This window comes from Podospora bellae-mahoneyi, chromosome 5 (assembly GCF_035222275.1).
Source record: "Podospora bellae-mahoneyi strain CBS 112042 chromosome 5, whole genome shotgun sequence".
Lineage (NCBI taxonomy): Eukaryota > Fungi > Ascomycota > Sordariomycetes > Sordariales > Podosporaceae > Podospora > Podospora bellae-mahoneyi.
In genome coordinates, this window is record NC_085884.1 from 987,038 (window position 1) to 1,014,919 (window position 27,882).

At 48.3% G+C, this 27,882-nt stretch overlaps 9 protein-coding genes across 9 annotated transcripts; 6 read left to right on the forward strand and 3 right to left on the reverse strand.

Annotated features, from left to right (window-relative positions):
• Nucleotides 1-2,995: 2,995 nt before the first annotated feature.
• Nucleotides 2,996-3,016, forward strand: QC761_0076040 (uncharacterized protein; the record flags this gene model as incomplete). The annotated part of the gene is made up of 1 exon (XM_062872771.1): nt 2,996-3,016. One exon carries the CDS (start codon nt 2,996-2,998, stop codon nt 3,014-3,016), a length of 21 nt encoding a protein of 6 aa, XP_062730603.1.
• A 10,663-nt stretch (nt 3,017-13,679) lies between these two features.
• On the forward strand, nt 13,680-14,030 carry QC761_0076050 (uncharacterized protein; the record flags this gene model as incomplete). Its single annotated transcript, XM_062872772.1, has 1 exon — nt 13,680-14,030. The coding sequence occupies one exon, from the start codon at nt 13,680-13,682 to the stop codon at nt 14,028-14,030; it is 351 nt and encodes a 116-aa protein (XP_062730604.1).
• A 1,751-nt stretch (nt 14,031-15,781) lies between these two features.
• QC761_001630 (uncharacterized protein) lies at nt 15,782-16,934 on the forward strand (the record flags this gene model as incomplete). Its single annotated transcript, XM_062872013.1, has 3 exons — nt 15,782-16,557; nt 16,617-16,681; nt 16,732-16,934. The coding sequence occupies 3 exons, from the start codon at nt 15,782-15,784 to the stop codon at nt 16,932-16,934; spliced, it is 1,044 nt and encodes a 347-aa protein (XP_062730605.1).
• A 10-nt stretch (nt 16,935-16,944) lies between these two features.
• Nucleotides 16,945-17,225, reverse strand: QC761_001610 (uncharacterized protein; the record flags this gene model as incomplete). Its single annotated transcript, XM_062872010.1, has 2 exons — nt 16,945-17,094; nt 17,158-17,225. 2 exons carry the CDS (start codon nt 17,223-17,225, stop codon nt 16,995-16,997), a joined length of 168 nt encoding a protein of 55 aa, XP_062730606.1. The 3' UTR covers nt 16,945-16,994.
• A 265-nt stretch (nt 17,226-17,490) lies between these two features.
• QC761_001600 (uncharacterized protein) lies at nt 17,491-19,498 on the forward strand (the record flags this gene model as incomplete). Its single annotated transcript, XM_062872006.1, has 1 exon — nt 17,491-19,498. Exon 1 carries the CDS (start codon nt 17,807-17,809, stop codon nt 19,496-19,498), a length of 1,692 nt encoding a protein of 563 aa, XP_062730607.1. The 5' UTR covers nt 17,491-17,806.
• A 192-nt stretch (nt 19,499-19,690) lies between these two features.
• Nucleotides 19,691-20,643, reverse strand: RPS20 (40S ribosomal protein S20; the record flags this gene model as incomplete). The annotated part of the gene is made up of 3 exons (XM_062872002.1): nt 20,291-20,643; nt 19,985-20,194; nt 19,691-19,918 (listed from the first exon to the last, which is right to left on the reverse strand). Exons 2-3 carry the CDS (start codon nt 20,105-20,107, stop codon nt 19,691-19,693), a joined length of 351 nt encoding a protein of 116 aa, XP_062730608.1. The 5' UTR covers nt 20,108-20,194; nt 20,291-20,643.
• A 199-nt stretch (nt 20,644-20,842) lies between these two features.
• On the forward strand, nt 20,843-22,825 carry QC761_001560 (uncharacterized protein; the record flags this gene model as incomplete). Its single annotated transcript, XM_062871999.1, has 1 exon — nt 20,843-22,825. One exon carries the CDS (start codon nt 20,843-20,845, stop codon nt 22,823-22,825), a length of 1,983 nt encoding a protein of 660 aa, XP_062730609.1.
• A 37-nt stretch (nt 22,826-22,862) lies between these two features.
• Nucleotides 22,863-25,513, reverse strand: QC761_001550 (uncharacterized protein). Its single transcript, XM_062871991.1, has 4 exons — nt 24,984-25,513; nt 24,699-24,824; nt 24,435-24,637; nt 22,863-24,371 (listed from the first exon to the last, which is right to left on the reverse strand). The coding sequence occupies exons 1-4, from the start codon at nt 25,246-25,248 to the stop codon at nt 22,989-22,991; spliced, it is 1,977 nt and encodes a 658-aa protein (XP_062730610.1). The 5' UTR covers nt 25,249-25,513; the 3' UTR covers nt 22,863-22,988.
• A 142-nt stretch (nt 25,514-25,655) lies between these two features.
• QC761_001540 (uncharacterized protein) lies at nt 25,656-27,871 on the forward strand (the record flags this gene model as incomplete). The annotated part of the gene is made up of 2 exons (XM_062871987.1): nt 25,656-26,292; nt 26,354-27,871. Exons 1-2 carry the CDS (start codon nt 26,227-26,229, stop codon nt 27,869-27,871), a joined length of 1,584 nt encoding a protein of 527 aa, XP_062730611.1. The 5' UTR covers nt 25,656-26,226.
• Nucleotides 27,872-27,882: the final 11 nt, after the last annotated feature.

Here is a 27,882-nt window from a genome sequence, read left to right on the forward strand (position 1 = left end):
AAACGGCGAAACAGTGAGTTAATAAAACGATAAACTCTTCGCCAAGGCGGGAAATGCAAAGACGGGGTCAAGGCGAATGTTAAAATAAGAAGGTAGAGGCTGCGTCGCCAGGTCGAAGTAACATGTAGTAGAAGAAAACCGGGCGGCAGAACGAGGTTGCAGCCCACTGGAGGTGGGCTGGGAGTTGCAGGTCTCTCCCGGAATTTCTGTTTTCCGAGAACGGTTAAGTTACGTAAGTAGCTTAGCGTCCTCGGCAGTGGGCAGGCGCGGCGTTTGATGTCTCAACCCCTACTCTTGCTTCTGCTCGCGAGAACTGCGAGCTATTCAGAATATTCTGTGCACCGACCGGATCACCTCCCGCTTGACCTCCGCTCTGTCTGGCACTCTGCGAGGTCGCGAACCTGGCCGAGGAGCGCCGTGCAGATCAGTGTGCGAACCTTAAACTCGTTCCACATCTCACGGGGATGTGCAGCGCACAGCTCCAGCCATTCGTGCTCAGGGATGGTGCCCTTGAAGGTGATGGGTTTGTCGCCCTGGCTCTCGCAGAGGGGTGTAAAGGGGATAGCCGGCCGATCGATGGTGGTGTACCAATCGGCCAGCGACTGAACTCGCTCGGCCTGGTCGTTGTCAAGCTCTTCGGGGGAGGTATGGTAGCGGAGGTCGTCCAAGCGCTGGGACACCTGGTCGCGGAACGCCTCGTAAGACACCTCAGCAGGAGGGATCTCAGTTTCGTTGCCGGCGGCGTCGACGACTATCGCGCCCAGCGTGGCGGTCTCTTCGTGGGCAGGTCCATGGAGGAAGACCTCTGATACCCTGGCGGTCGTCCTGCTGACTGCGGTGTCGTGCCGGGGCATTGTTATAATAATTTAAAGGGAGGGAGAAAAATTTATGCTAGGTTCGAACTCTTCTGTGGCTACCAGTTGAGCTTCGCTTGATGATATGGAAGCTGGGTCTTGCGGTTTCCAGAACGATTAAACTTCGACACCGCCATGGGCAGCTTGCCGAGATTTCTCACCTATCTGCCTAAGGTGGGAAAAGGCTGGATCGTGGTTCGTCTACAAATCTTTTTTGTTTCTCTTGCGGAATCTAGATAGAAAATAGCATCCACCCTAAGTCGCTAACGGCCCCGGCCCCATCCAAAGGATGAGCTCCCTTCCATAGGAATCCGGAAGCCGCGCTCGGAGTCGTTCCACCCACAGCATACCTATAAACTGAGAGATCTTGAGGCGCTCCGGCGTATGTTGAAGGCAAATTTTGACAAGCAGATTGAACATTTCCGGCTAGATCCTGGCGAAGATGTAGCGTAAAATCAAGGGACTTTTTGGAGCGCCTCTTCATATCTGCTATTCTCTCGAATATTCTGAATCAAGAGATGTTCGTGACAAATCTTGGAAGGCAGATGACGATTTGATCCTCTGCGGTCGTTCTATTTTCACACCCCCGGACGCCTTCTATGCAACATCAACAGAACATTTACCAAGCCAGCAATCTGGGGAAGCTTCCAAGCTGGCTAGTAATTTTAACTCCTTGCTCTCACCCCCTGCTCATCTATTGACCGAGTAAAAATGCCCTTGCCCCCCACGCTCCGGTGCTCCTGGACACCCCTCCCCTCTTTGGCGTTGGAATATAATCTGAGACTGCGATTCGTTCCAATCCAAGTATAAAAAGTTCCCTGTTTTCTTAAGTCTCATTAATTTCGGGTAAGCCAGCTGCTTTTAATTAAGCAGGGGGCGGTGCTACTTAGGTAATCCGTCCGTCCGCCTGCCCAGTCCACACAACGATACAAAGCATATAAGCCTAGGACGCGCACCGTGCTACCTCTCTGAAAAGTGCACTTTCAATTTCTGCAAGCCACCTCGGTTGCCTTATTTATTACCTTGGTTATTACCTTCTGCACTTATTTCCGTATTCGTTGCCCCTCTCTTATAGCTGCAAGGATGCAGTCCTTTATTACTAATGGCTAGCTTTATAGAGCTATCGCTACATTTATAGTAACCTGGATCTACTATGGTTTATACATCGGAACTGCTTATCGGTACGACCTACAATCGTGGAAAATAAGAAAGTATATCTAGCTCGCTACACTAAGCGTCTTTATAGGCGCAGAGTTTGTGCTCGCTATTATTTTTACCTTTACTAAATATAGCCCCCTTATCCATAACCTTAAACGCGGTTTACTTTTAAGCTAAAAAATTATAATCTTTCTACTTAACCTTATTATCCAGGTACTCCTCCGCCTTTCGATTTATTAAACCTCCGTTAACCTTTACGTAGTTAATAATAGGGTCGCAAGTTACTAGCCTAGTTTTCAGAATTCTTTCCTTCGAACACTAATTAAACGGCAATATTATCTTTACTACGATTATAACGGCTAAAGCTATTATATTAGTTCTCGGGAGCTAGAAGATTCTTAAGGGAACGACAATTAAGTTTACCTAGCTCGCGGCTCTTCCCTTTTATCTCTACTACTTCCTTACCGCTACTATAACGTTACAGGCTATAGCACGGGTTGCAAAGACTTTAAGGTATTATTTATAGATAGGAGTATAGGCAGCCGCGATTTTAATTACTATTACTATTCTATTTATAGTTCCGGTAAAGTATTAACTTTTATTTCACTGCTTTACTTACATAATTATGGCTAGTGAACTTAGTGGATAGAAAGTATACCTGGAACTTAAGTCTAAGGGGTAGATAATAGGGGGAATATTATATTCACGTAATCCGCCAAAAACTCTTATAGATTTACGTCTAATCGGCTCCACCCTCGCACCTATAAGCGACAGTAATAACTACGTCCCTTATTAAGGCTTAACTAGTATATGACTGGAGAGCGATAGTGAGATCTGGAAAGAGGTCAGGAAGTATACTAGGAAGGTTAGGTTCTGCTTTTTCCTCTTCCAAATAATGCTATTCTGTACTAATTTGCTATTGTTAGGAGAGCTGTGTATCGATACGGACGAACGTGACTATATTGCTGCGGTTATCGATTTCGATGGGCCGGATGGGATTATAGAAAGTACCTTCGACTTATATATTTCCTCCCTTACGTGTACAGAATATATTGAGCCGTTATTATTAACAAAACCATTGACACTAGAATACCGTGCGCACTCCAGCCAGCTCTCCCATCGAGCAACCGAAACTGGCTAGGCACCTGCGGCCATGCATCGCGAGTTGGCAAACGTTGTCTGTATCGTGGAATGATCTCCCCATATACGGATCAACCTGAGAACCACGGGCGAGCACTTTAGGTGCTGATCAAGCCGGTCGGCTCCCCCATCATACTCGAGCCACTGAGCTCCCAGTATCCTGCACCTCGAGCTCAGTTCCTTTCCAAACTCCACCTTATCGCAGCATACGGAGAGCTCACTTTGTGGGATAAAGGGAGTGCTTTGCTGGCAGGAATGGTTACCGCGACGAGCCCACGTAGACAGCTCCTGCACCTAAGTCGGGCCGAGTTTCACCTTGCCTGAGGACTCGACGGTTCCGATGACGACATTAGACTTGCAAAGAATTTCCTCATTGACCTCTCTGCCGATTATGAGAAAGTCACCCCCACTCGACTATCGGCCAAGCGCAACTTTGCGCGTATTTGTCTCGGGTTGGCGGTCAGCCACATACAGCGGCGTGGGATGCCGTATTTCGCGCTACTTCACGCATTAAACGACTGGAGGCTTGCATATGAGGCTTGCTTAGGAAGCTCACTTGTTGATCGGGGGCCAGGATTCCCTATTCTTATTTGCCTGCTCTTGGTGGCTAATATCAAGGTTGTATTAAACGACTCTACCTGGAGGATCGATTTACGTAGTGGCCAGGAGATTTGGGCCGAGATTAGCCAGGCAGAGTGTGATCAGCGATTCTTCTTTGCAAACATCGGCACGCGGTGGGTAAATATGGTGTGTCATTGGCTTGAAAGGGCTGGGAAAGCTCCGGTTCTTCCACGATGGGAACCTCATGGGTAAATACAGGTGCACGCATCCTCAATATTGCCACATTACCACCATTGTAGGCGTGGGCCGAACTTTTAGATTGAACAACCAACAAATAATCTACTGTATCACCAGAATTGTCTACTTTTCTGGCCATTTTTTTGGCTTCACCTTTCGCAGCCAGCGACGTACCTAGGCCGCTAGCCCCACACCTCATCAAACCCATAATAACAAAGCTGCCCCAGAAACAATCACCAGCTACTTATATCTATCGCCTCAGGACAAAAGTAAACAATGCTACTGTGCCGGTGCCAAAATAAGGACTGGAAGAAGAACTGCCGCTCGCCGCTGAACTGCGTAGTCTGGCACGATAAGGAGTTCTATTGTGAGGGGTGTCGAGTACGCCTAAACCATTTCATCTATCTCCTGCCTTGCGCTTTTCGATCACTCCGGGAGTTTATCCATCACCGCACGATTCTCGTGAAATGATGATGAAAAGCGAAGTCTGATTCTGACACCTGCACAGGATAATAAATGCCAATCCAACCAATCACCTGTGCCACTCAGGACCGGATTTGATGGATATCGACCAACGTCGCCCACTGGCAATATGCTTGTCAGCCATGTCAACCTCGTCAAAGATTGGGTTCCAATCATATGTTGAGGCTATGGCGGCTGTTGCGCTCGGGAAGGCGCCTGCATCGGAAGTGGTGGAACGGTTGGATCAAGCCATGAGAGAATACGACGCAAAGCGGCAGAGAGACGTAGCTATGAAGGATGGTGATTAAAAGTAGGTCGGCGTATGGATATGTTGATAAAGGGGTCACTGGGATGTCTTATGGGTCAGGAATTATTTTTAGTTCGGAAGTGTGTTCTATGCAGAGTGTAATTAGCTTATTCTCTACGTTTGATAAATCATGATATTTCCTTTTACGTGTGATGTTCTTCCCAATAACTTAGACGACACTGAATTCCTGGATTTAGACGCCATCAAATATTCCAATTAGCCTCTGTTGAACCGCGAATCCAGTATTTCTTCCACATCGTACTCTTCTTCTTCGTCCTCTTCTTCTTCGTCCTCCGCCACTTCCTGTGTATACTTTCAATCACCAGCAGCGGAGCCGTACACAAAAAATCGCGGCAACGCATTTCTTTCGAACGACGCTCCCTACTTTTACCGTCTGCCTCTCATGGATAAAATCAGTTGGAATTGTATATAAATGTAAGCTGCCTTCATGGCCGAGGAGCGGATCGCGTGTCGTTGTTGAGGCACAAGATTGCCTCGGTTGAGAGCGTTGAAATGGGAGAGCTTCCCGATGATCGTTCGACAGCGCAGACACAAGCCGGAAATGGCACCCTCAGTAGATCAGGGACAACACCGGTGCGGCGTGTTTTTCTCGCAATGTTTACACTAGAGACCGAGCCAGTGCCATAGATTCGATATTTGATTTTTTTTCCGCACGGGTTTCGCATCCGGGGGGGAGGACTCTTCCGTCTTGTGAGATACACTCAAGTATGGTGGTCCAGGTCCTTCTTCCGTTCTGTTTAACGTATACAGACTTCTTGTCCCGCTTCGAAGACCCAATAACCAAGCCGTTTTCGCCCTGGCCTTCCATTATACCCACCTCTGGCCGCGCTAGTAAGATGGTTCGCCCATGTGCAGAGTAACGAATCGGAAATAAGTGTTTTATTATCGGACTTTGGGGTATAGCGCATGTCGGTAACCTCGAAATAACCGCCTGGTATAAGCTATCTACCATATAAGCTCCATTAGTATTTATATTAACTTTAAACTCTAAAGTAATATACTTATATGCGTTACTTACATTACGAAATTAAATATATTAGCGAAGATTTAGAGTCTCTAAATTTAGGGCGGTAAAATCGTACGACTTTTCGTTATTAAAAAGCATATTAAAGTTAAAAATATTATACTACTCCTTCCTTTTTAGGATAAAACGTTATTCGATCATTATAAGCGAATTAATATAATATATAAAGCCTTATATACTTTCTTTTACGTCCATTATAAAGTAATAAATATTCAAATAGGTTATATATATATAATAGTTTTCTTAAACGGTAAAAATATTATTTAAAGTTTATAAATTATTTTCAATTTATTTTTCATTATCAATAATATAGTCGATTAAAAAAGTATTTATAAATGAATTACTAATGAAATTTATAAATTTATATTTATTACCGTTTAATTTATTACTACTATTCTTTAATTATTTATAAGTTTAATAATTATTGAAATGGTGAGAAAACACACAAAACAACCACAACACCACAAATATACCCTCAACAGGGTTCTGAATGAACACACCTGCGTGACAGTGGCTCGCTCCGCAGGCCGCACTTCACGTAGGACAAACAAAAGACTCTGTGGGCTCGCAGACCACACAGTAAGCACCGGATTGGCCTGATCAGAGGGCCAGAATTGCCTGCACGCATGCAAGGCACAAAATACGAAGAAAACAAAAGTCGATGCCCTCTCTAAAATAGAATGTCCGAAGCAGACCGTTTATATACATGATCCCTGAACCCCCGAATCCTCAGAGAGCCCCACTTCCTTACTCATACCCTCAGGCCTGTGGCCGCACCCCAAACCATTATTAATAAATATTATTAATATAATTAAATCTAATATATTTACCGAAAGGTTTTCGGATTAATCGCTACTATCATATAATACGTTCGTAAATATTATTTTTAATTTAATTATTATTAATTTCGGAAAAAAAGGTTTAACAAATTATTGATTTTTAATAAATAATATATTTATTAATATATTGATACTGAATTTAATATAAACTAAATTTTATATTTCATTACTTCAATTCTTTATATTTTTTTTATTAAATTCAATATTTTCATTTAATTATAATTTACTATTCAAAATTTTAATACTAATTTAAAATCATATATATATGACGAACCCCTATCCAGAACCTCTGAAAGGGATACTGGTTGAAGGCTACTTCTGAATAATCCTGGTTCGGTGCAGCTAGAGAGTGCACGACAAGATGTCTCAATGTAAACACCAGATACTGTGAATACAAGCTTGAATTGCATACTGCGGAACTGTCTATCTACACCAGCCAGTTCCTCCGTATATATAGACCTCGGGACCCTGAGGTGCTCGCCCTGCTATGGCCCCGATCACTCCTAGCACATTGCATCCTGCAAAGTGCTCGTCGTGCTATGCCTTCGATCACCCGTAGCATCTTGCATCCTGCAGACTGCTCAGGCCTCTTGGCGCCATAGCACTTCTGGCCAGCCTTGATTGGCTGCTTCCTGGTTTCCTTAATGATTGGCTGGGGACGCCCCGCGCCCCACATACTGCGCGACCTGCCGTTGGGTTAACTGTGACAATATAATTAAGCGTATAGTAAGTTTAATAAATAATTTTAAAAATAAATAAAAGTTAATTAAAGTATTTACTTTAGTTTAGCTTACGGACTATAAGGAACTTCGGATTAATTAATCGGAGGTTAATTATAAATAAATATAACCCCTAATATATAATATATAATATACGGTATACAGGTATACGGCTATAAATATTAGCGTGCTCCGCGCGTGATTGGATTATACACGTAGGGGGTCCTAAAGCCTAACCAACCTAGATTTTAATATACTACGTTAAGCCCCCGAGTCTTCAGCACCGGATATGACAGAGATGACCATCACGATAGCATGGGGTTGCCAACATGTCTGATCGTTAATTATATAGTGTATCTGAGATCAGGTATACCTAGCTTAGTTACATGTACATATCTATTCAATGTAGTCTTTAAGTTAATGCAGAGAACAAAATCGTCTAACACCATGCACCTCGATACCCAACCAAGTATCTCCCACATCAAGAACGGTGGGAGTCTAATGCCTCAGCAATCACCTTCAGACTAGGTTAGTGTAACTTAATATAGTGGAATATTTGAATCCATAACCCTATCGTTAAATATATTTACTTAAGGGTCAAGCTATATAGCAAGGTATGCCGACTCATGAAATTAATTATGGCGTTATATCTAGTTACGCCGTTCTCGAGCTCAAAATCTCTTAAGGACGGAAAGTGCATTTTCGCTAGAGGAAGACACTTAAACCGCACTAGACTCCTTAGTAATAACTTTTAAATATTCGGGAATAACTTAAGGAAATTAGCTACGCTCGTACCTCGGATATTTAGAATAAGGAAAAGGTTAATTCGTAAGTCGGTAATATATTAAAGGGTAATACGGATAGTTCTAATATTAATTAAAAGCGTATAGTTAAAAATAATAAATTACGAAAAAAAACTATTAAATAAAGCTTTAAAAAAGTAGGTACTTAAAGTATAGGTCGGCCTAAGCGGAGCCAATAATAGAGCTCGGGCTCGATATAAAATAAAGGTATATAAATGACCTTACTTATTACTTTAGGTATTAAAAGGACACGTTATGCCACGCATCGTGCCTAAAGGTACCTTAAAGTTCGAGGTGTCTAATATTAGGAAATGGATAAAGGCGAGATAGTATAAGCCGAAGGGTATCTTCGATACTATTATCTAACTTAGGTAAAATCTAGATTTTCTCGATTAGTTTAATGTATTGCGGCTTAGGCTTACGCTAGCTATATTTCTTTAAGTGCCCTACCGTAAGCTTTTAAAGTTAGGAAAATAACCGTAGAAGCTTAACTAGTTTAATCTAACGGTTTTATATTATGCTCCTGCGCTCCGGCACTATAAACCTCTCGAATTAGTGGAATGCCATATCCACACTTAGTCCAAATCGGCGTTAAACCGCAATTCCATTTCTGCCATACAACAGGGGATAAAATTCCCAGTCGATCCTTAAAGACGGTTTCCAACAGCTATAGTAGATAGTGTGTTCTTTGGTATAAACAGCGGATGACGGCTCCTCTAATATAAAGTGTTGGAATTCGCTGAGGCAAGGGCTAAGTTAGCGTCTAAACCTCTCTAGATACCTAATCCCACCACAAATAAAACTTGATTTCGAGAAGTGTGGACCCTAATGGCGGTGAGTAGATATTATTATATTTCAGCAGCTTAGGTAAATATACAGTTTTATTCCCTAACAGCGATCATAACCTTTTTCTTCTAGAACCTGTAATTTAGCTAAGAAACTCTGTCCTCTCGTAAAGCTTTGCGTAATTTAATATTAATAGCGTTTGCATAGTCTTTCAGCACGCGCTAGTCGTATTTCTTCTTTACTATACGAGACAAATCCCACGATGATTTCACAGCGGTAACTAAGCCCGCAAGAGCGGCAGTTAATGCCAAGGAATCTGTCTGTACCCAGCATATCTTCTTGTCTTAGCGAATTTTAGCACTTCATAGCACAGGAGCCCGCATCCGCTGTCCATACCGAATAGCTCTCTATCTACCATGGCTGTTGGAAACCGTTATTAAGGATCGACTGGGAATTTCATCCCCTGTTGTATGGCAGAGATGGAATTGCGGTTTAACGCCGATTTAGACTAAATACGGATATAGCGTTTTACTAATTCGAGAGGTTTATAATGTCGGAGCGTAGGAGTACGATATAAAACCGTTGGATTAAACTAGGTAACCTACTACGGTTATTTCCCTTTCTAGAGAAGCTTACCGTTAGGTATTTAAGGAAATATAGCTAGCGCAAGCCTAAAAAGCCGTAATATACTAAACTAATTAAAAAAATCTAGATCCTTCCTAAGTTAGATACTAGCATCGAGGAAATCTTCTAGCTTATTTTATTTAGCCCTTCCCTATTTCCTAATATTCGATACCTTAAACTTTAGGGTACCTTTAAGTATTCTATATAGTATAGCATATGCCTTTAATATATTACTAACTTACGAATTAAGCCTTTCTTTATCTAAAATACCTAAGGTACGAACGCGGCCTACTTTCTTATATTATTCCCGAATATTTAAAGACTATTACTATCCCTAAATCCAGTACGGTTTAACTATCTTCTTTTAGGAAAAATAAATTTTTTATCCTTAAGAGTTTCGAAATTAAAAACGGCGTAACTCGATATAATACTATAATTAATTTTATAAGTCGGTATACTATACTTTCTAACTTAATACTTAATTAAATATATTTAATTACAGGGTTATAGATTTAAATATATAATTATATTAAATTACACCGACCTAGTCTAAAAGTAGTAATTAAAGTATTAGGTTCGTACCGTTTATAATAGGGGTATTTAGGTCCGGAGGTATGTAATTTTAAAATTTTATTAAATCCTTAAAATCCTCGAGAAGATTTTTATTTTACGGTCTATAGATAAATTAAATATACTAACGGTAGTCTTAGCGGTAATTTACTATAAAACTCGTTTCTGGATTAAAATATATTTCTAAGCGGTTAATATATAGAGGGTATAAGTCCTTAATAAATCCATCTCGACCCGTAGTATCGCTTAGTATAATAAAAATCTCCTTACTATTACTAATACGCGATACGTTACGCTATCGGCGCTTTTTTAAACGAGGTTTATTACTATCGGTACTAATATCGGCCTACTTTTTTCTCGAGCCTAGCCCGGTGTTAGAAGGGGTAAGTATAGGCTTAGGGCTACTTATAGTAACTATCGAATAATATTCTAGAGGCTCAAATATAATAACTAGTAAACTCGTATTATTTTCGCGCTTATAATTTTATTTATAATAACCGTTATTAAGGCTAGGTTAAAACGAAGAGATAAACGGTACTTAATAGGCAAATAACGTATAAAAAGCCGGCAGTTTTTTATTATTTTTTCTCCTTCCGAGGGTAACGTTTAGATTAGAGAAGTAAGTTCGATTTAATTTATAGCTTGTTTTTATTATACCGGAAGTTTTAAGAAAGGTTTTTATTATTTTAATTTAAACCTAATTAAAATAATCTATCGAACTTTATCCTATACGACTAATCTATATATACCTATTGTATTTAATTTTATAATAAATACGATTTAATATCGAAAAGGGTAAATCCTAAAATAAATAATAAGTATATATATTTAAATATATTTTAAATAAAGTTAATATATAGTCTTATTCCTTAATAATAATTATAACCTTATTCTCTTAGAAATTATATTTTTAATAGGAAATCTTACCGTTTCGTAAAGTCCTACGTAATCTTATAATAATATCGTTTATCTGATTTTTTAGTATACGCTAGTCGTATTTTTTTTTATTATACGAGATAGCTCCTACAATAATTTTACTGCGGTGACTAGGCCCGCAATAGTAGCGTCTAATGCTAAGGATCTGGGTAAGTACGAAGCTATTGAAAATACGAATATAAAATAGGAGATTACGAGTATAGTAAATAAAGCAAACGGCGTTAAAAAGATATAGCTTAAAGCTTTTATAGCTACCGTCTCCCGATATTTCAGAAACTGTAAACTAATTTTAAATCGAGTTAAAAATGTGATCCCTACGCTATATAAAAATTATTTTCAACTAAAGCCGAAAATAAATTTGTTAGAATAAGAGGAGGGGTGGGGTGCCGCTTATTAACCACACACCCTGCAAGCGAGTCCGAAAACGGCAGAAAATTTCCCTCGACAGAACAATACAATACCGTGTACTAGTAGGTAGCATCAGCATATTTTCTGAGTGCCGCAAGCAAACTCTCTTCTTGATATTTATAGGCCTTTTCCAAGGCAGAACCGCTGTATATGACGTTCTATCCTCGACTGCGCCCTCTTCAGGTACCTTACACAAGTCACAGTTGGTGAACGTCGAGCACTTACCTTCTTGCTCAACCGATGGGCCTTGGCCGACAACAAAAGTCTACTTTGGGGGAGATTCACTAGTCATGGTGAATATTCCCAACAGTGAAGAAGGTGAATACAGATGTCTCTTTTTAGTCTTCTAACTCCTCCTTTCTTGGATTCCATGATCGTTCACACGAGGCATTCTCATACAGTCACACAGTACCCGCCGCTCACTAAGTCAGCAAGCAAAGCCTCAAGAAAGCTTAGTAGGTGCCAATCTACAATATCATCGCGTATTCTCTCAACCAGGACATGTCTTTCATCGGCAGGACACTAACAATCTACAGAGGGGTCACAAGAGACAAAACCGCAGGAAAAATACCCTAGGCTGTCAGACTTGGTAGCCGACAGCGATCCACTGCCAGATAAAACCATCAACATGACTTTACGCTACCCCCCGGGTCTATCAAAGCAAGGAACCTCTCTGCCTTTGTGACAGCAGCACCCCCAGACACTCTCAGACTTGGTGGCGGACAGTGAGCCGCTACCAAACTCGACCTTGAAGCGGGCCCCCACCAACCACCTCCCTCGCCCGATCGGCCAAGAGCCCGGAGAACTATTAACATCGATAACGCTTCAGAACTTTAAAAAAAACTTTACCAAAAGCACCGAAACGCAGCAGCGTGGGTGGCGGCAGGGCTAGTCAGCGCCCAAAAGCGTCTTTCTGCCGCGACGAGCTCGTATCTCTGCTCGTATTCAGGCGCTCGTTCGGGCTTTACAATAGAGCGAGAGGAGGTAATGGTGGAAGATAGATACGGGATTCTGTGGGTCGGGAATTGTACCTGGGATCATCGAGTTACATAACTGTTGTGGTGTAATTGCTCTTGGTTTCTTCACCATGGTCTAAGGGGTTGGCTTGTTGATAGAAGAATTTGGGTGGATAAACGATGAAATAGGGGACTCAACGGACTCAGGTCCAGGATACCGATACACTCCCAGACTTGGTGGCTCAGAGTCGCCCTTTGGTGGACACAACCATACACTCACACCCAGGCCTGTCAAGACAGAGAACTCCACCTGCCCGGTATCGGCACGAGCACCAGACGCTCGCAGATTTAGTAGCTCGGAATCACGTAACTGCAAAGAACAGAGCCCGGGTCGGGGCACGCACTCGCGTATTACACGAGGCTTTAGCATGTGGTGGGAGGGGCAACTAGAAGTAGCAGTGGAAGGGAGATATGGAATCTTGATTTGGATTGGGGTTATGTCCCTTGGTTGGCAATCTGGCGTTCCTGGATCATGTCGTGTTAGCAGTGGTGCAGCAGGGACACTGTTGCTTCTTCGGAAGAGTTCATACTCCATGGGATGAAGCCAAGACATCAACATTCCTTTATTTATAAACTCAAGTATTTTCCAAGTCAATCAGAAATACAACCTTCAGCCTCAAGGCTATATTCGGTGCCAAATCCAGACAGTTAGATTGAGGCACGAAATTGACGTGATGAAACTGTTTGGTAAAACGAAGTATCAAAACACCGGAGCGTCCGATGTCTATACATGGATGTACTCCATGACCAGGAAGTTGTAGTCTAACTGCAAATTTCACCCAATCCCTGCTCCCACCTTGAATGAGTGCAACCGTCGATCCTACGATTTGCCTTTGCTCGTTTTAGCCTTACATTCATCCGCAAACCCACTTGCGATTGTCAGTGTTTTCAACAATAAGAAACGTGAATAGGTCAGAGGATAATACGAGGAGTTGTGAGTCTCTACACAGGCCCACTTTAGAGTGCCTTCTCCAGCGTGAATGTAAACTTCCTTGTGCTTCCTTTCCTGATGTAGCAAATGGTCATCAAGAAGACCACCAAGCAACAACTACATCAAGAGAACAAACCAAACACACCTTTGAACAATCAGAAAGGACACCCATCTACCAAGCCAAAACAAAAGGGTGAGCATCTCACCTATCTGATGTAGCCTTGAACACGCAACCTGACAAAAATAATCAGAAAAAACACTCCCGCACCACGTGCCCATCAAAATGACTCTTGACCATCTCACCCTTCGACCCGTCATTCCTTTGGTCCTTTACCAATCAAAAGAGGACAAAAAGCAGCCGGAAAAGGCCCACACACTTGCGGACTTGGTGGCTGAGAGTGAGCCCTTGCCAGTGAGCACTCTTCAGAGGATACCCACCCCCCTTCTCCCTCGCCCCATTGGCACGTCCAGGATTTCGACATTACGGCTGCCTCCAGGCTTCGAGCACTTATTTTCGACAGAGGCAGCGGATAAGCGCTATGCCGACCAGATCACAGCTGGCGGCACCGCTGGCGAGCGCGCTTCAAGATCCCAGAAAAAAAGCGCAAAAGTTCGCACTCGAATCTTGCTTTAGGATGGAAGTGGCCGAATGGACTTTTTCTTTCTTTGCGGAGCGGAGGATGGTTTGGGTGAAAAGGCGACGCGATACAGGGCGTAGAGCAAACTGAAATATATCATCCAGTTACCAGCGACAGCGAATTATTGCTCTTGAAGCAGGTGCCGATACATGTAGTGCAGGTTGGACGAGTGACCTTGTTCAGCCTCGGGTTGTTAAGTCTTGCGGTAAGGCCCAAGCATTGTCCGGTTGCTGGTCCCCGCCGCGTGGCTCCCAACTCTTGCGCTCCTATGAACAAACAGGCCAATCAAGTGGGCAGTTCTCCTTCCTGAAAGTCTAAGATGCGGGGAACTGCTACTGCTTCCTCGCCATGATTCCTTACTTTTTCCCCCTCAATAGATAATCAAGAGTTTCATCAAGTCAAGTTGATATCCTCCAGTTTGCCGCGTCCGATATGACCTCACATCACATGAACTTGTCCCCATACTTTGCGCAGTTTGCATGGGCATTTTCCAGACACCGAGCTCTCGGGAGTCGACATCGATCCCGCAATTTTGGCTTCTTCCTAAGGCTGAAGGGGTAGTGCAAGAACGTAACGGTTGCCATGGTCTAACACAGCCTTCATTCTATGAGTTAAGTGAGGCCTCAACACGATCATTCTGACAACTCATGAATTGGAACACTATCTCTACTGGAAGTAAGTAGTCGGAGGATCCGGCTTCATAGTTCTGCGGTGATCAGCGCCATGTTACACAGACAGCTGAGCGGCTTCAGTCGTTGGACCTGTTTGTTCGGCACTTGCACGGCGCAAGTCCATTCGGCATGCCCCGCAAATCAAACTGTGTCGAGTGGCTTTGCTTGTGTACCCGAGCGCGGCATGTTGAAAGATGATGACGTGCAGCAATTCTGTAGGACTTTGATCCAGTTCAGTTACACTGTTGTATCCAACGATGCCCCTATTTTCATCCGGGCTAGACATGCTGTGTCCATGGTCGCCTCGTCTCAGGGGCCTGGTTTTAGCGTCACTCACCCTGATGAAAGTAACATCACTTCGGCATCTCTTCTGGGGTTGAAGATGTGTACTGTGATCTCAGAATGGACTCTCCCCGTTTCTCGGAGCCGAAGACAGGAGTATCATCACAAGTCCTTATATTCTAGCCGAGTTTGAGGTATGATCAACCCATCTACCGAGCGGCGCAGCTACGAACAGCTCTAGAGGATTTCCACACCAATGGAGATATCACAAGTCCGGTGCATTCGGACCCACGACTGCCCATAACCCGGAGGGGAACTAACTGCTCTGTCCATCACCAAAAAATATCAGCCAATGAGACCTACACCCAACCCACCCCCCCTAGGCCTCACAGCGGTGATTACACCAGGGAAAGATGGACGTGTAAAAAGCCAGCTGCATGTTTCGCCTCCACACATTGGCCCCCCGAGCACATGGCTGTCGTGCTTCGGTACCGATTATCCCTGCGTCTAGGGGCAACCTTTCTGGTCATTGGTGTCGTGAAGGCCTGGTCCGGGCCGCTGCCGAGCCACATATCTGCTTCCCAGGCTGAGTTTTGTGTTTTCTGTCAGTACTCCTCATAGAGATAGCGACTTTATAAAGACACCGTTTTGCCTTGCCAAGGGGTTCGGGGATTCCTTCCTGCTTACCTTCCTTGTCATGGGCTTGTCAAGACCCTGGATCTTCTAAGATCCTTCAAATTGCCTCTACATCACTTACAAATGAGGATTAGTCCTTTAGACCTGGGGTCTTCACAATGATTTCCCAGAACTTCATCCCACAGTTCCTCCTCCCACGACACAACACCCCCAGCCCCTCAACCAAAGCCCCAGACCCCTCCTCAACCGAATACTGCGACCTCAAAGCCCTCGGTCTCCTCCCTCCAGAATACCCCAGCCCCGACGGCGGCCCCACCGTCTCCCGCACCATCTGGTCCTTCCTCGCCTTCTCAACCGTATTCCTGTTCCTCCGCATCTACTGCAAGAAATGGCGCTCCCGCGGTCTCTGGTGGGACGACTATGTCCTCATCTTCAGCTGGCTCATGTTCATAGCCTGCGCCGTCATCTGCCAACTAGTCATCAACCTCGGCTTCGGCCGCTACCCCTGTGACATCCCCCCCTCCCACCACCCCACCATCGCCTTCGTGGGCGCCACTGTTGGGTCTTGCATCACCATCCTCACCATTGTGTGGTCCAAGACGTCATTCGCCATAACCATCCTCCGATTGTCACCTTCTGGTAGCGTCCTTCGGAACATTGCTTGGTTTGTGCTGGTTAGTATGAACACGCTCATGATTGTCCAGGCGGTGGTCGTCTGGGTGAAGTGTAACCCAATCAGTAAGAACTGGGATCTTAGTAATGAGGGAACCTGCTGGGATGTGCATGCCACGAATTACTATGGGGTTTTCTGCGGGGTGTACAGCGGGGTGTGTGATATTGTGCTGGCGCTGTTGCCGTGGAGGTTGGTTTGGGGGTTGCAGATGAGGAAGAAGGAGAAGTTAGGTGTTGTGGTGGGGATGAGTATGGGGGTTGTGTAAGTGATATTTCGGTTGAGATCTCCTGTGAAGATTTGGCTGACCATGTGTTGAACAGGGCTGGAGTCTGGGCTTTTATCAAGTCGTCCAAGTTGGTGTTGTTGGGGTCGAAGAACTTTACCTGTGAGTACCACGTATCCGTTATCATCGAGGTTAACGCTCATAAACGATAGACGAGGGCTGCCTCCTGTTGATCTGGACGTCGGCTGAGATAGGAACAACCATCATGGCGAGCTGCATTCCTGTGTTGCGAGTGTTGTTCAAGGAGCTGCACGATAATCATGTCGAGAAGCAAAACAGTAAGGAGACTGCAGACTCGATGAACTCCCAGCTGCCATTGTCGTGGCCATCTTCACGAGCACACTCGGCAGTATGACAGGGAGAAGAAGAGAGTGTGAATAGAATGATTGTACTAGGTTGTAATTATGCGCCCTGCTTATTTGTCCTTATTTACATCTTGCGACCCTTGTGCGATGGGACTGCGACGCCCAGAAGCAGCTTGTTGTTTAGCGGCTCTCTCTTTGGCCATCTGAATCCTGAGTCCGCAGTTAGCAAGTAGACTGCAAGCAAATGAACCGTTATTGACATTTAAAACCTACTCCTTCTTGCGAATGTACTCGTTCTCCAGCGCCTTCTCGCGGTCTGACAGGGGATTATTGGCATCCATACTGAGCGAGAATGTTGGTAAGTGTTCTGTAGTGGAAAATCGTGTGAAAGAAAGTTTGCGACAGGAAAGCTTTTTCAGCAGAATAGTTTAAGGAATAAGGGGCCTGGGGTTGAGAAGCCTCATGATGGTGGGGTGAAGGGATGACGTCAGTTGTCCCTCATGAGCAGCTGTTGATGTCTGTGGGTTAGGGTTGTTTACTGCCTGTGGTCTCCCTGGACGCACTACTACACCACCATGGAACGACAGATCATATCCTACTTGAACTGTCAGCTGAATCCCAAGCTAGAATCTCACCACCTGCAACAGAAGAGGGGTGGTTACCATCGGGCCAAAGGACAAGCCGCCAAACGACGCACAACACCCCGCAAAATGGCGCTCACGATCTTATCAGAAGTGGGTCTGTCGCAACAACCGAACGATGCCTCTTCAAAGAGACCCTCATGACCGAGGTTCGGCCACCTCCCGGCACTTCCAACCCACGCGCCTGACCCCGGTGTGGTTCGATTTCATATAATATCCTTCCTCGACATGTCCCGATCCATCTGAAGCCATTCTTCCCACTGATACCCTACGCGCTCACCATGACACTCCCGGCGCGCATTTCCCTCCCCGTCGCGCTCCGACCGGCCAGGGGTGCTATGACGACCCCACGGGTTTGCGCAACTCCCAGCCGATCGCTCACATTTCCCGCCGCTCAGCCGCACTTCGCTCGATGCTTCCACGTATCCACGAATACCAAGCAGAGGCTCCGGTTGACAGGGAATCAGAGTCAATTGACGGGCCCCTATAATACTTCACCAACACTGAAGGCAACTGAGAATGAGACGGCGCTGCGAAAAGAGGTGGGGGATTTGAAGGAGTTGGTTGCCAAGTTGCAGGAAGAGAGGGAACAACTTGTCGTGGCAAAAGGAGGCATCCCCAACACGATCGAGCCCACTCTAGGAGAAAGAGAATACATCAGCCAGGACGCCCCCTTGTTCAGCGACGCCAAGTTGGACGCACAATGGGTCAAGCTGATTCCTGCCCCCGAGGCCGAAGACACCAAGCTCATGATCCTCTCCCGTCTCTGGCTGCGCGATTCTTGTAACTGCCCCAAGTGCTTGGATCCAGATTCCGGCCAAAAGACCTTTTCCACCACCGACCTGCCCGAAGTCCCAGCCACAAGCCGCGACAACGTCCGCGTCCGTAGCGACGGCTCCCTCGAGATCATCTGGGAAAATGACCCCATCAACAACGGCGAGCCCCACCGCACCGTCCTCTCCGCCGGCGAGCTCAACCTCTTGTACCACAACCACAACCCCCGCATCCAGCTCCAACCACCCATCCCCCGAACCCTCTGGGACAACGCCTCCTACGCCGACCTAGTCCGCTCCGGGGCCTGTCACATCGACTACAACGACTGGCGCAACAACGATGAAGCCTTCTGGACTGCCTTTGAGCAATTCACCAAAACAGGGCTAATCTTCCTCAAGAACGTGCCACAAGAAGAACACTCCGTCATCAACATCGCCAACCGCATCGGTCCACTGCAGTACACCTTTTACGGCTGGACCTGGGACGTCAAGTCAAAACCACGCGCCGAGAACGTAGCTTACACCAACGTCTTTTTGGGTCTTCACCAAGACCTCATGTACCACGATCCTATCCCCCGCTTGCAACTCCTCCACTGCCTAGCCAACAGCTGCGAAGGGGGCGAGTCCCTTTTCAGTGATGGCGTCCACGCCGCACTCCAACTCTTAAACACCGACCCCGAGGCCTACGACGTCCTGACCAAAACCGACGTTCACTTTGGTTACGACAAGGGAGGACACCACTACTACGCCACCCGTAAGACGATAGAAGCAGACCCCAACACCGGCGCACCGTTCATCACCCACTGGGCGCCGCCGTTCCAAACGAGCTTTCCAGCCAAGGATAAGAACAACCGGTTGCGGAGGTGGAGGGACGCAGCGGAGAAGTTTCAGAGGTTGCTGGAAAAGGAGGAGAACATGTACGAGGTCAAGATGAAGCCAGGGGAGTGCGTAATCTTTGACAACTCGAGGGTGCTGCATGGGAGGAGGGAGTTTGAGACTTCTACTGGGAGCAGGTGGCTGAAGGGGACGTATATTACACCGCAGGTGTACAGAGCCAAGGAGACAGAGTTGGTGAGGAGGTTAAACAAGGGGAAGCCATGGCCAGTAGACTCGACCGAGGAGAGGGGTAGGATTTGGCAGTTGGAGAGGGATATGGTGAAGCAGAGGAAGAAGCAGGACGTCTTGGATATCATGCCATAGGGAAAATATGCATAGCGATTTTGGGCATCATCTTCACGTCACATGGCAACCGTTCAGTGTTTGTCGCCTGGGAATACGTTCGTCAATTCAAGACTACCGCAGTCTCCTGTTTCAAGGAGGACCTCCCAGACATTTGTATTTTTTGGTTTCTTCCTCCAGCCGTAGGTTTTAGCTGTCCCCATTAGACTGCATTTAAGCAGCAATGGTAACCTCGACCTCGACACCAGCCTCGATGTTGATGATGATCTGCTTGACGACCTCGGTGGGGGCGGTCAAGTCGATGAGGCGCTTGTGGATGCGCATCTCGTAGAGATCCCAGGTCTTGGAACCCTCACCGCAAGGGGTCTTGCGGGTCATGATCTTGAGGGTCTTGGTGGGGAGACGGACGGGGCCCTTGGCCTTGAGGTCCTTGGACTTGGCCTGTATTCGGGAGTTGTGTTAGAGACTGCTACGCAACCAAATGTCGATCCTGTGGAGGGTACGTACGCGCTCAAGGAGCTCAGAGCAGACCTTCTCGAGGGCCTGAACCTTGCGGGAAGACAGAGTGATTCTGATCTTGTGGACCTTGGGGGCCTCGCCGAACTCCTTCTCCTTGTTGTAGCCGGACATCTTGGCGGTGTTTGGTTTGGGTGGGTTGAGGTTGGCTATGGAAGAAAGGTTTGGTTGAAAGGTGCCCTCAAGACTCGAACGGCGATGCTAGAGAGACGGGGAAAAAGAATGTTAGTGGGAATGCTCCTGCGAAAAAGGAATATCTTTCTGCCGAGTAGACAGGGAGAAGGCGAGAGAACATACCGTTTCGGTAACGTGATGAAGGCGATTACGGCTGGATTGGCGATGCGGAAGAGAAAACTTCACGAGCTTTTCTTTTTGACGGGAATTTTGGGTAATTTTGGTGGATTGAGCTCTGGTGGGGGTTGCAGGGCACGCACGGACCAGTTTGCGACTGTGGCTGGTGATTGCTGGGACGGAAGTGGCTAGTGCTGCCAGCTCGGTTATGGTGGGGCCATCCGTGGCTTGCCCGTCGGTCAATGACACATTCGGCGTCTGGGTGGTTGACCTTTGGAGGGGCAATTGCTGTTTGTAAGGGACGTAGACAGCGACATTAAGTTGGATGCATAAATATAACGTCGCTGGACGGTCTTTGGATGAGCATTGGACGACATCACAATCTCTGAGTTTCTTATTGCTTCCAAGAACCTCAGTTGCTGCTGGAAGTCACCTTGCCTGTTCGGCTTTTGGCATCAAGCCTTCTGTCACCTTCAACTCTTGGCACACACTTCCCTGTCACCCTCACTTAGACTAGGACACTTCCAGATTCAGCTTCTGCAACGACCGACCCCAAAAATGGCCTCACGACTTCCAGCTTTTGCACTCTTTCCTCTCACCGCTTGGCGTGACCAGCTACCGGCTGATGAGTGGGCTGCTTGTCTCGATGCCTGGGTAGCGCTCATTGATAGCCACTTGTCCCTTTCAGATGCCGACTTCAACTCAGTTTCAGTTAAAGATGAGAGTTTACCAAGCTTCCTGACATCTTTTACACAGGAAACGGCACAAAATGGAGTTGGGATTCTTGGGCCATCGCCTGCAGCTAAGAGACTCCTCAGGGGCACCTATCAGCTCATCACGAAACTGCTTCAGTCATCAGCACCACCAAGCAGCTTGGCGCAATGGGATTTCTTGTCGGATGTTAGCACGGTGTATGGAAAGAAGAAAACCACTATCCTTCTTGATACTCTATCGGAAGCTTCACGGTCCTATCTGGAAACATCACTCGCCGGTCTGAAAAAGTTCCTCATCAAAAATCTCGATGCCGGCCTAAGTGGCGGGGACCTCAACGGCATCCAATCCCGCCTTGAACAAGTCAACAACCTCATCCACGCCTCCCCGTTTGTGGCCGAGTATTTCCTCGCAGGAAGTGACTTCCTCGACGGTCTCATATCCTGCTATAAGATTACAAACCCACCGCTCCGCCGCTCACTCATCTCAACCCTTTACGTCTGCCTCATCGGCCTCGCCGACGCCCAAAAAGTCGGCCCCCTAACCGACCACCTCTACTCCCTCAAATCCGCCGCCGACACTCATAAATCCGGCCCTTTGAACGTGAACGACTCCCTCGTCGCCGAGTTGGTCACCTCCACCCCTTTACTCACACAACTCTCCCGGAAGCTCGATCCCAATGTCTCAACCCGCACCACAACCGTCCTCTCCTCCCTCGCCGCCTTCAAAAAGCCCACCTCCTCCACTTTGTTCCCCCCCAAACCAAAACGCCTCATCAAGCGCAAAATCGACAAAGGCAAATCCCTCGCCTTACCCGAAGGCCAACACCAAGAAATCCACATCCACCGGCTATCCTCCATCTCCCAAGTCCAGGACCTCTTCCCAGAACTCGGCTCAGGTTTCATTTCCAAACTCCTAGACGAGTACCACGACTCAACAGAACAAGTCATCGCCCACCTCCTCGACGACTCCCTCCCCCCCCACCTCGCCTGCCTCGACCGCTCAGAGGATTTATCTCCCGTCAAACCCCCCACAATCCGCCGACACTCCTCCCTCATCCCCCGCCCCACCCCCCCAATCTCCCCCCCTCTCCCCCCTGCCCGAGACGACGATGACGACGACCTCGCCCTCCTAACCGGCACCCTTCACCTCGGCAAAAAACCCGGTACCGCCGACTCCCTGCTGAGAGATAAATCCACCGCCCCCGCCAAAGCAGCCATCCTCTCCGCCCTCGCCGCCTTCGACTCAGACGACGACGAACGCGATGACACCTATGACGCGGCAGACGTAGGGGGGACCGTGGACACCTCCCTCGGGGACGAGATCCTCCCCGACGGGGCGGAGGCCCACCTCTTCCGCACTTACCAGGCCAACCCCAAGCTCTTCGCCCGGGACAAGGAATCGAGGCAGCACGCCGAGAGGATCAGGCTCAGGGCCGACACGGGCATGAGCGATGAGCAGGTTGAGGGGTGGGCGGTAATGTTGCAGCGGGATGTGAACCTGCAGAAGAGGCTGCAGAAGAGGTATGGCGAGTGGAGTGGTGAGCAGGTTGAGATCCAGAGGACGGGGTGGGTTGCGGGAGAGGAGGATACGGATGGTGATGGGCCTTCGAGAGGAGGTGGGTTTAGGGGCGGTAGGGGACGTGGTGGAAACAGGGGAAGAGGTGGACGTGGTGGTGGTGGAAGGGGTGGTGCTCAGCAATCTGGAGAGTCGGGACCCCAAGATGATGCCGCCAGACGGAGAAAAGAAGCCAACAAGGGCAGCCGAGCCAATCACAACAGACGTGATCAACGGGCGAAAAAGATGGCCAGGGGTGGTTTTGCTGGCTAAGACAACTTGTCAACGAACATCAGTGGGCCATCAATATCGTTTAAACAGTTGCATTTTTTGCGCTAGTGTAGAAAGAAAAGAAGCTATATACAACCCCCCCATAACGCCCCCAACCATGCCGTTTTGTCTCCATTGATTATATAACCCTGTGCTATCCTTCGCTTTAGAAATCCCAAACACAAAACTCCCTCTTTGGCGGTACCTCCGGCATGATCCCATTCTCAAACCTTCCTGTCTCTACAAACATCATCCATTGACGTTGCACCGTTGGATCATTGTACTTTTCAGGCTCGGCCTCCGTCTCAGCCGTGTAATTCGGCGCACCATTCGGATTCCAAATCTTCTGAATCGACCCGTCAAACCCCCTGATAACCGGAATAGGCTTCTCCCCCTGGCTTTTGACCACTTCATACAGGACGGGTCTGCCTTTGAACATCCCAAGGGTGTTGTCGGGGTTTTTTGAGGCATATGACGACAAAGGGGGATGGCTGCGAGTGGCGCCAGGGCCATATGGTCCCACCCCTTGCTGCGGAGTAGGCTGAGGGGCCGTAGCGGTAGTTCCGCCAAAGGGGCTGGGTGCTGGTGCAGTAGCGGGCTGGCCAAACGCACTCGGGGCAGCAGTCGTGGCGGCAGGAGCTCCGAGTGGCGAGGGAGTAGCCGTTGGAGCGGCGGGTGCTCCAAATGGTGAGGGAGCAGCCGCCGCTGGAGCTGGCTGTCCGAAAGGGTTGGCGGCAGGAGCTGCTGGTTGCCCGAACGGAGATGGTGTGTTTTGTGCTGGCTGAGAAGCTGCCCCGAAGGGGTTCGATGCTGGAGCCGCTGCTGGAGCTCCGAATGGACTTGGGGTTGCGGCGGGCTGGCCAAAGCCATTGGCAGCAGGGGGTGCCGGTGCCCCAAAAGGTGATGGGTTTTGCGCTGGCTGCCCAAATGGACTGGGATTCTGTTGGGCGGTGTTCGCAGTGGCAGCAGCAAATGGGCTTGGTGTGACGCCCAAGGCAGCTGGTTGACCAAAAGCGCTTGGTGCCTGTGTTGTCTGCCCAAATCCTGACTGGCCAAATGCCGGTGCTGCGGCTTGGCCAAAGACCTTGTTGCCACCCCCTAGGGCGCTGGGCTGGCCAAAAGCGCTTGATGCTGGCTTCCCAAAAGGATTGCTTGCTCCCAGGGCGGCTGGCTGTCCAAAGGCCGACGGTGCAGCTGGTTGCCCAAAGGGTGATGGGGTAGCGGCTGGTTGGGCTGGCTGTCCAAAGGCTGGCGCACCGAATGGGTTGGGCTTCTGACCCAACGCAGCTGGCTGACCAAAACCTCCAGCAGCGGGTTGAGCGGTAGTACCGAAGGGATTCGAGGCAGGCTGTGAGCTCTGGAAAGCATTTGGCGCTGGCTGTCCGAACGTTGTTCCAGTGTTGCCTGCTGTTCCTTGTTTGCATATGTCGTGACGATTTGGATGTCTGTTGATCCCGTCACGAACGTGCTGGATAGCGGCGGGTACGTTGCTCAGCGTGTGTTCGATTTGTTGTCGTGCTACGTGATGCAGTTGCATAATCTCGTTCATCTGCCTACCGTGTTAACAAATGATTCTCCCAGCGTCCATTTTCCTGATCTCTGGTCGACTTACGGCTGCTTCTGCCTCCCCCGCTGCCTGACCTTTCATGAAATGTATCCTGAGCTCCTCTGGTTGCTGCTCACGGGGGTAGCCGCCGAATAGGTTGTCTGGCGCATCTTTTCCTGGGCCGTAGCAGGAGAATATCCATTGTGGTAGTTCGTTCTGAAGATCTTTTCGAATCGTTTCCTCGTTCAGGCCGGCGTACTCGGGTTGATCTACATATCCCATTTGTTAGATGAGCCTCAGAGATGTTCTCTGGCAAGTTAACACCCATACCTGACTGTTTAGACCCTCCAAATGCGCCCTGCTGTCCTCCAGAAAGGGCGCTGAATCTGTTCCCACCGCCGCCAAACGGTGATTGAGACGAACCCCCGTCTCTTGGATGCTCAAACCTGCAGTTATCTAGAAATTGCGCCAACAAAAAAAGGTTAGCGCGACTGCTTCATGGGAAACTGTTCGTGACGACGATCGAGAGTGAATTCGGCAGTGGTGTTTGCGAGGGAAAGCGATTGTGGTGAGGCGATCGTCGTCAAAGAAAAGAGAGGCAGTGATTCGTCCTACTTCCAAAGCGGCAGTTTCCCTGCTGAAAGTATTTGCAAACTGTCATGATGCCGGCTGTTTCAGGGTGTCGGATACTATTGCTGTACCATGACCTGGTTGTGTTTGTTGTGTCGTGGTTGGTCGCAACTGACTTGCTCTTCTCAAAAACGCGTTTGGTAGAGAGAGCGGCGCGATGGCATGAATTCTCAGCCTTCCCGCAGCCTTGCAGCTTGGCGAAGGTTGGAGCCACCCAAGACTGGATGTGGATGTGGCTGGTGCTGTCCATCGAATCCACATCCCGCAGCGCACTGGCCAACCCTGTGGGTCAACCCCGGCTTTCCACAGAATGCCGGTGCATGCCGAGCTATGAACCTACATACAAACATGTTCGCCGGAATCAAGAGCTCAATCGCATTTGCATTTCGGGTTCGATATCCCTAAGGAAATTGTATTTCAGACATTACCGAGGGTTTTTGAAAGCTTTAAGCGGTATTGCAACAAAAAAAAAGGCACATGAGGGCAATCATCCTGCCACAAAGTCTGCCCAGTAGCCAAACGATGAAGCGGACTCAACCTCTTTTTATCATCTCTGTTTCCCCGGATTCCATCTGACGTTGCATCACTGCTCCACAGTCCAGGATGTCCAAACTCTCAAGACTGTCCTCCTCCAATAACCGGTCGTGCAAAACAGGTTGTAAATCCCAAAGAGCCGCTCACCCACGGCCGAGCCTCCTTCTCGGGGCCGTCCACCCTTTCCGCTCCTTGTTCCGCACATCTAGAATTCGATCGGGACCATCGGAACTATCAGAAGACATGGGTTCAAATTCCACAAAAGGAATGTCGACATCATCATGCAGAGCAACCCATCGACCCGATAAGCTGATAAGACCTCTTGTCACTGCTTTGAGCCGCCGCAAGCCGAACTGGTCCCCCTGATGTAAGGAAACGGACGGACGTGAACCTTCGGACTAAGCAACCCCCAAGCCCGTCTATTCGAGCAGCTTCCGCCATGACTGTCCGGGGCCGTCTATCTCATCTCCTACGAGCAAATCACGAGGCGGCACAAGAGCAACCTGGTTGGAGCTGTCTCTTATGCCGGTGTGCCAGACTGTCACGGGTGTCGACCCCGTTGCGTAATCCTGACCGAGTGCTGTTTCTTACAAATGTGCCCTCTGCTTCCCATTTTCATTTGCTATCCTCTGTGCTATCCTGACCCAACTTGACCTGCATCGATTGTCTGCCTGTCAGTTGTCCGTTGACGACCATGGCGTTTGGCGCAGCACATGTTCAGCTTTGGCTGGGGCTATTAGCAGTAGCCGGCCTTCTTTATGTGAGTACCTACTTTAGTGAACGGATCAATCACCATAATCAAGTTTCTAACCACCTTCAAGACATCATGTCTTGTCATCTACCGCGTCTTCTTCCACCCATTAGCGAAATACCCAGGTCCCCTCCTGGCCAAGCTCACCGATGCCTACATGCTCTACTACGCCTGGCGAGGCGACCGCCATCTCGAGTTCTGGCGCATGCACGAGAAGTATGGCAAATTCGTCCGCTTCGGCCCCAACGCCCTCAGTGTAAACTCAAACACCGCCCTCAAGGAGATCTACGGCTTCCGCGCCAACGTCAGGAAGGCCGAGTTCTACGATGCATTCGTCCACCCCGCTCCCAACACCCACAACGCCCGCGACAGGGACCTCCACGCTCGCAAGCGCCGTGTTCTGTCGCATGCCTTCTCCGATGGCGCCATCAAAGAGGTAGAGCGCTACATCCTGGCCAACATCCGAACTTTCTGCGAGGCCATCGGCGACTATGGCCGTGCCATCCAGGATAATAAGGGATGGAGTGCGCCGAAGAACATGTCCGATTGGTGCAACTGGCTGGCCATGGATATCCTCGGTGATCTATGCTTCGGCAAGGCTTTCCACATGTTGGATAGGCCAGACAACAGGTACGCTGTTGATCTCGTCGGTGTAGCTGCCCAAAGACATCTCCTGTGCGGCACTATGCCCATTGTCAACAAGCTCTCTCTCGATAAGATCCTCTTCCACAAGATCGCTGCTGGTCGCGCCAAATATATGGCTTATTCGCGCCAGCAACTGACCGAGCGCACTGCTCTTGGTGATGAGACCGACCGCCGCGACTTTTTCTACCATCTCCTCAAGGCGCGCGACCCGGAAACTGGACAGGGCTTCACCACCCCCGAGTTGTGGGGCGAGTCCAACTTGCTGATCATTGCCGGCTCTGACACCACCTCTACCGCTATGGCTGCCACTCTGTTCTATCTCGTCCGCAACCCTGCCGCGTTGGCGAAGGTCACAGATGAGATCAGAGAGAGGTTCTCGTCTCTGGAGGATATCGAACTGGGTCCCGTTCTCAACTCTTGCCACTACCTCCGCGCTTGCATCGATGAGGCTATGCGCTTGTCGCCTAGTGTTGGTGGTCTGTTGCCCAGAGAGGTCTTGGCCGGCGGTATGACTATCGACGGCGAGATGGTACCTGAGGGAACGATTGTCGGAACACCACACTATACCATCCACCACAATGCCAACTACTACCCCGAGCCGTTTGCCTACAAGCCGGAGAGATGGATTGCTTCTCCAAGTAGCGGGAAGGAGGCCGGTGTTAGGGAACAGGAGGTAGCATTGGCTCAGAGCGCGTTCTGCCCATTTTCGATTGGACCAAGAGGGTGCATCGGGAAGGGCCTGGCGTATGTTGAGATGAGCATCACCCTGGCGAGAGTGCTGTATATGTATGACCTTCGCCGGGCGGTTGGTGTTGAGGATCCAGGAGAGGGCAAGCCCGGAGCGGAGATGGGCAGGGAGAAGCCGAGCGAGTTCCAGTTGGTCGACACATTTACCAGCTTGAAGAATGGGTGTATGGTTGAGTTTAGGAGGAGGGACCTGTAAGATTGTTGTTG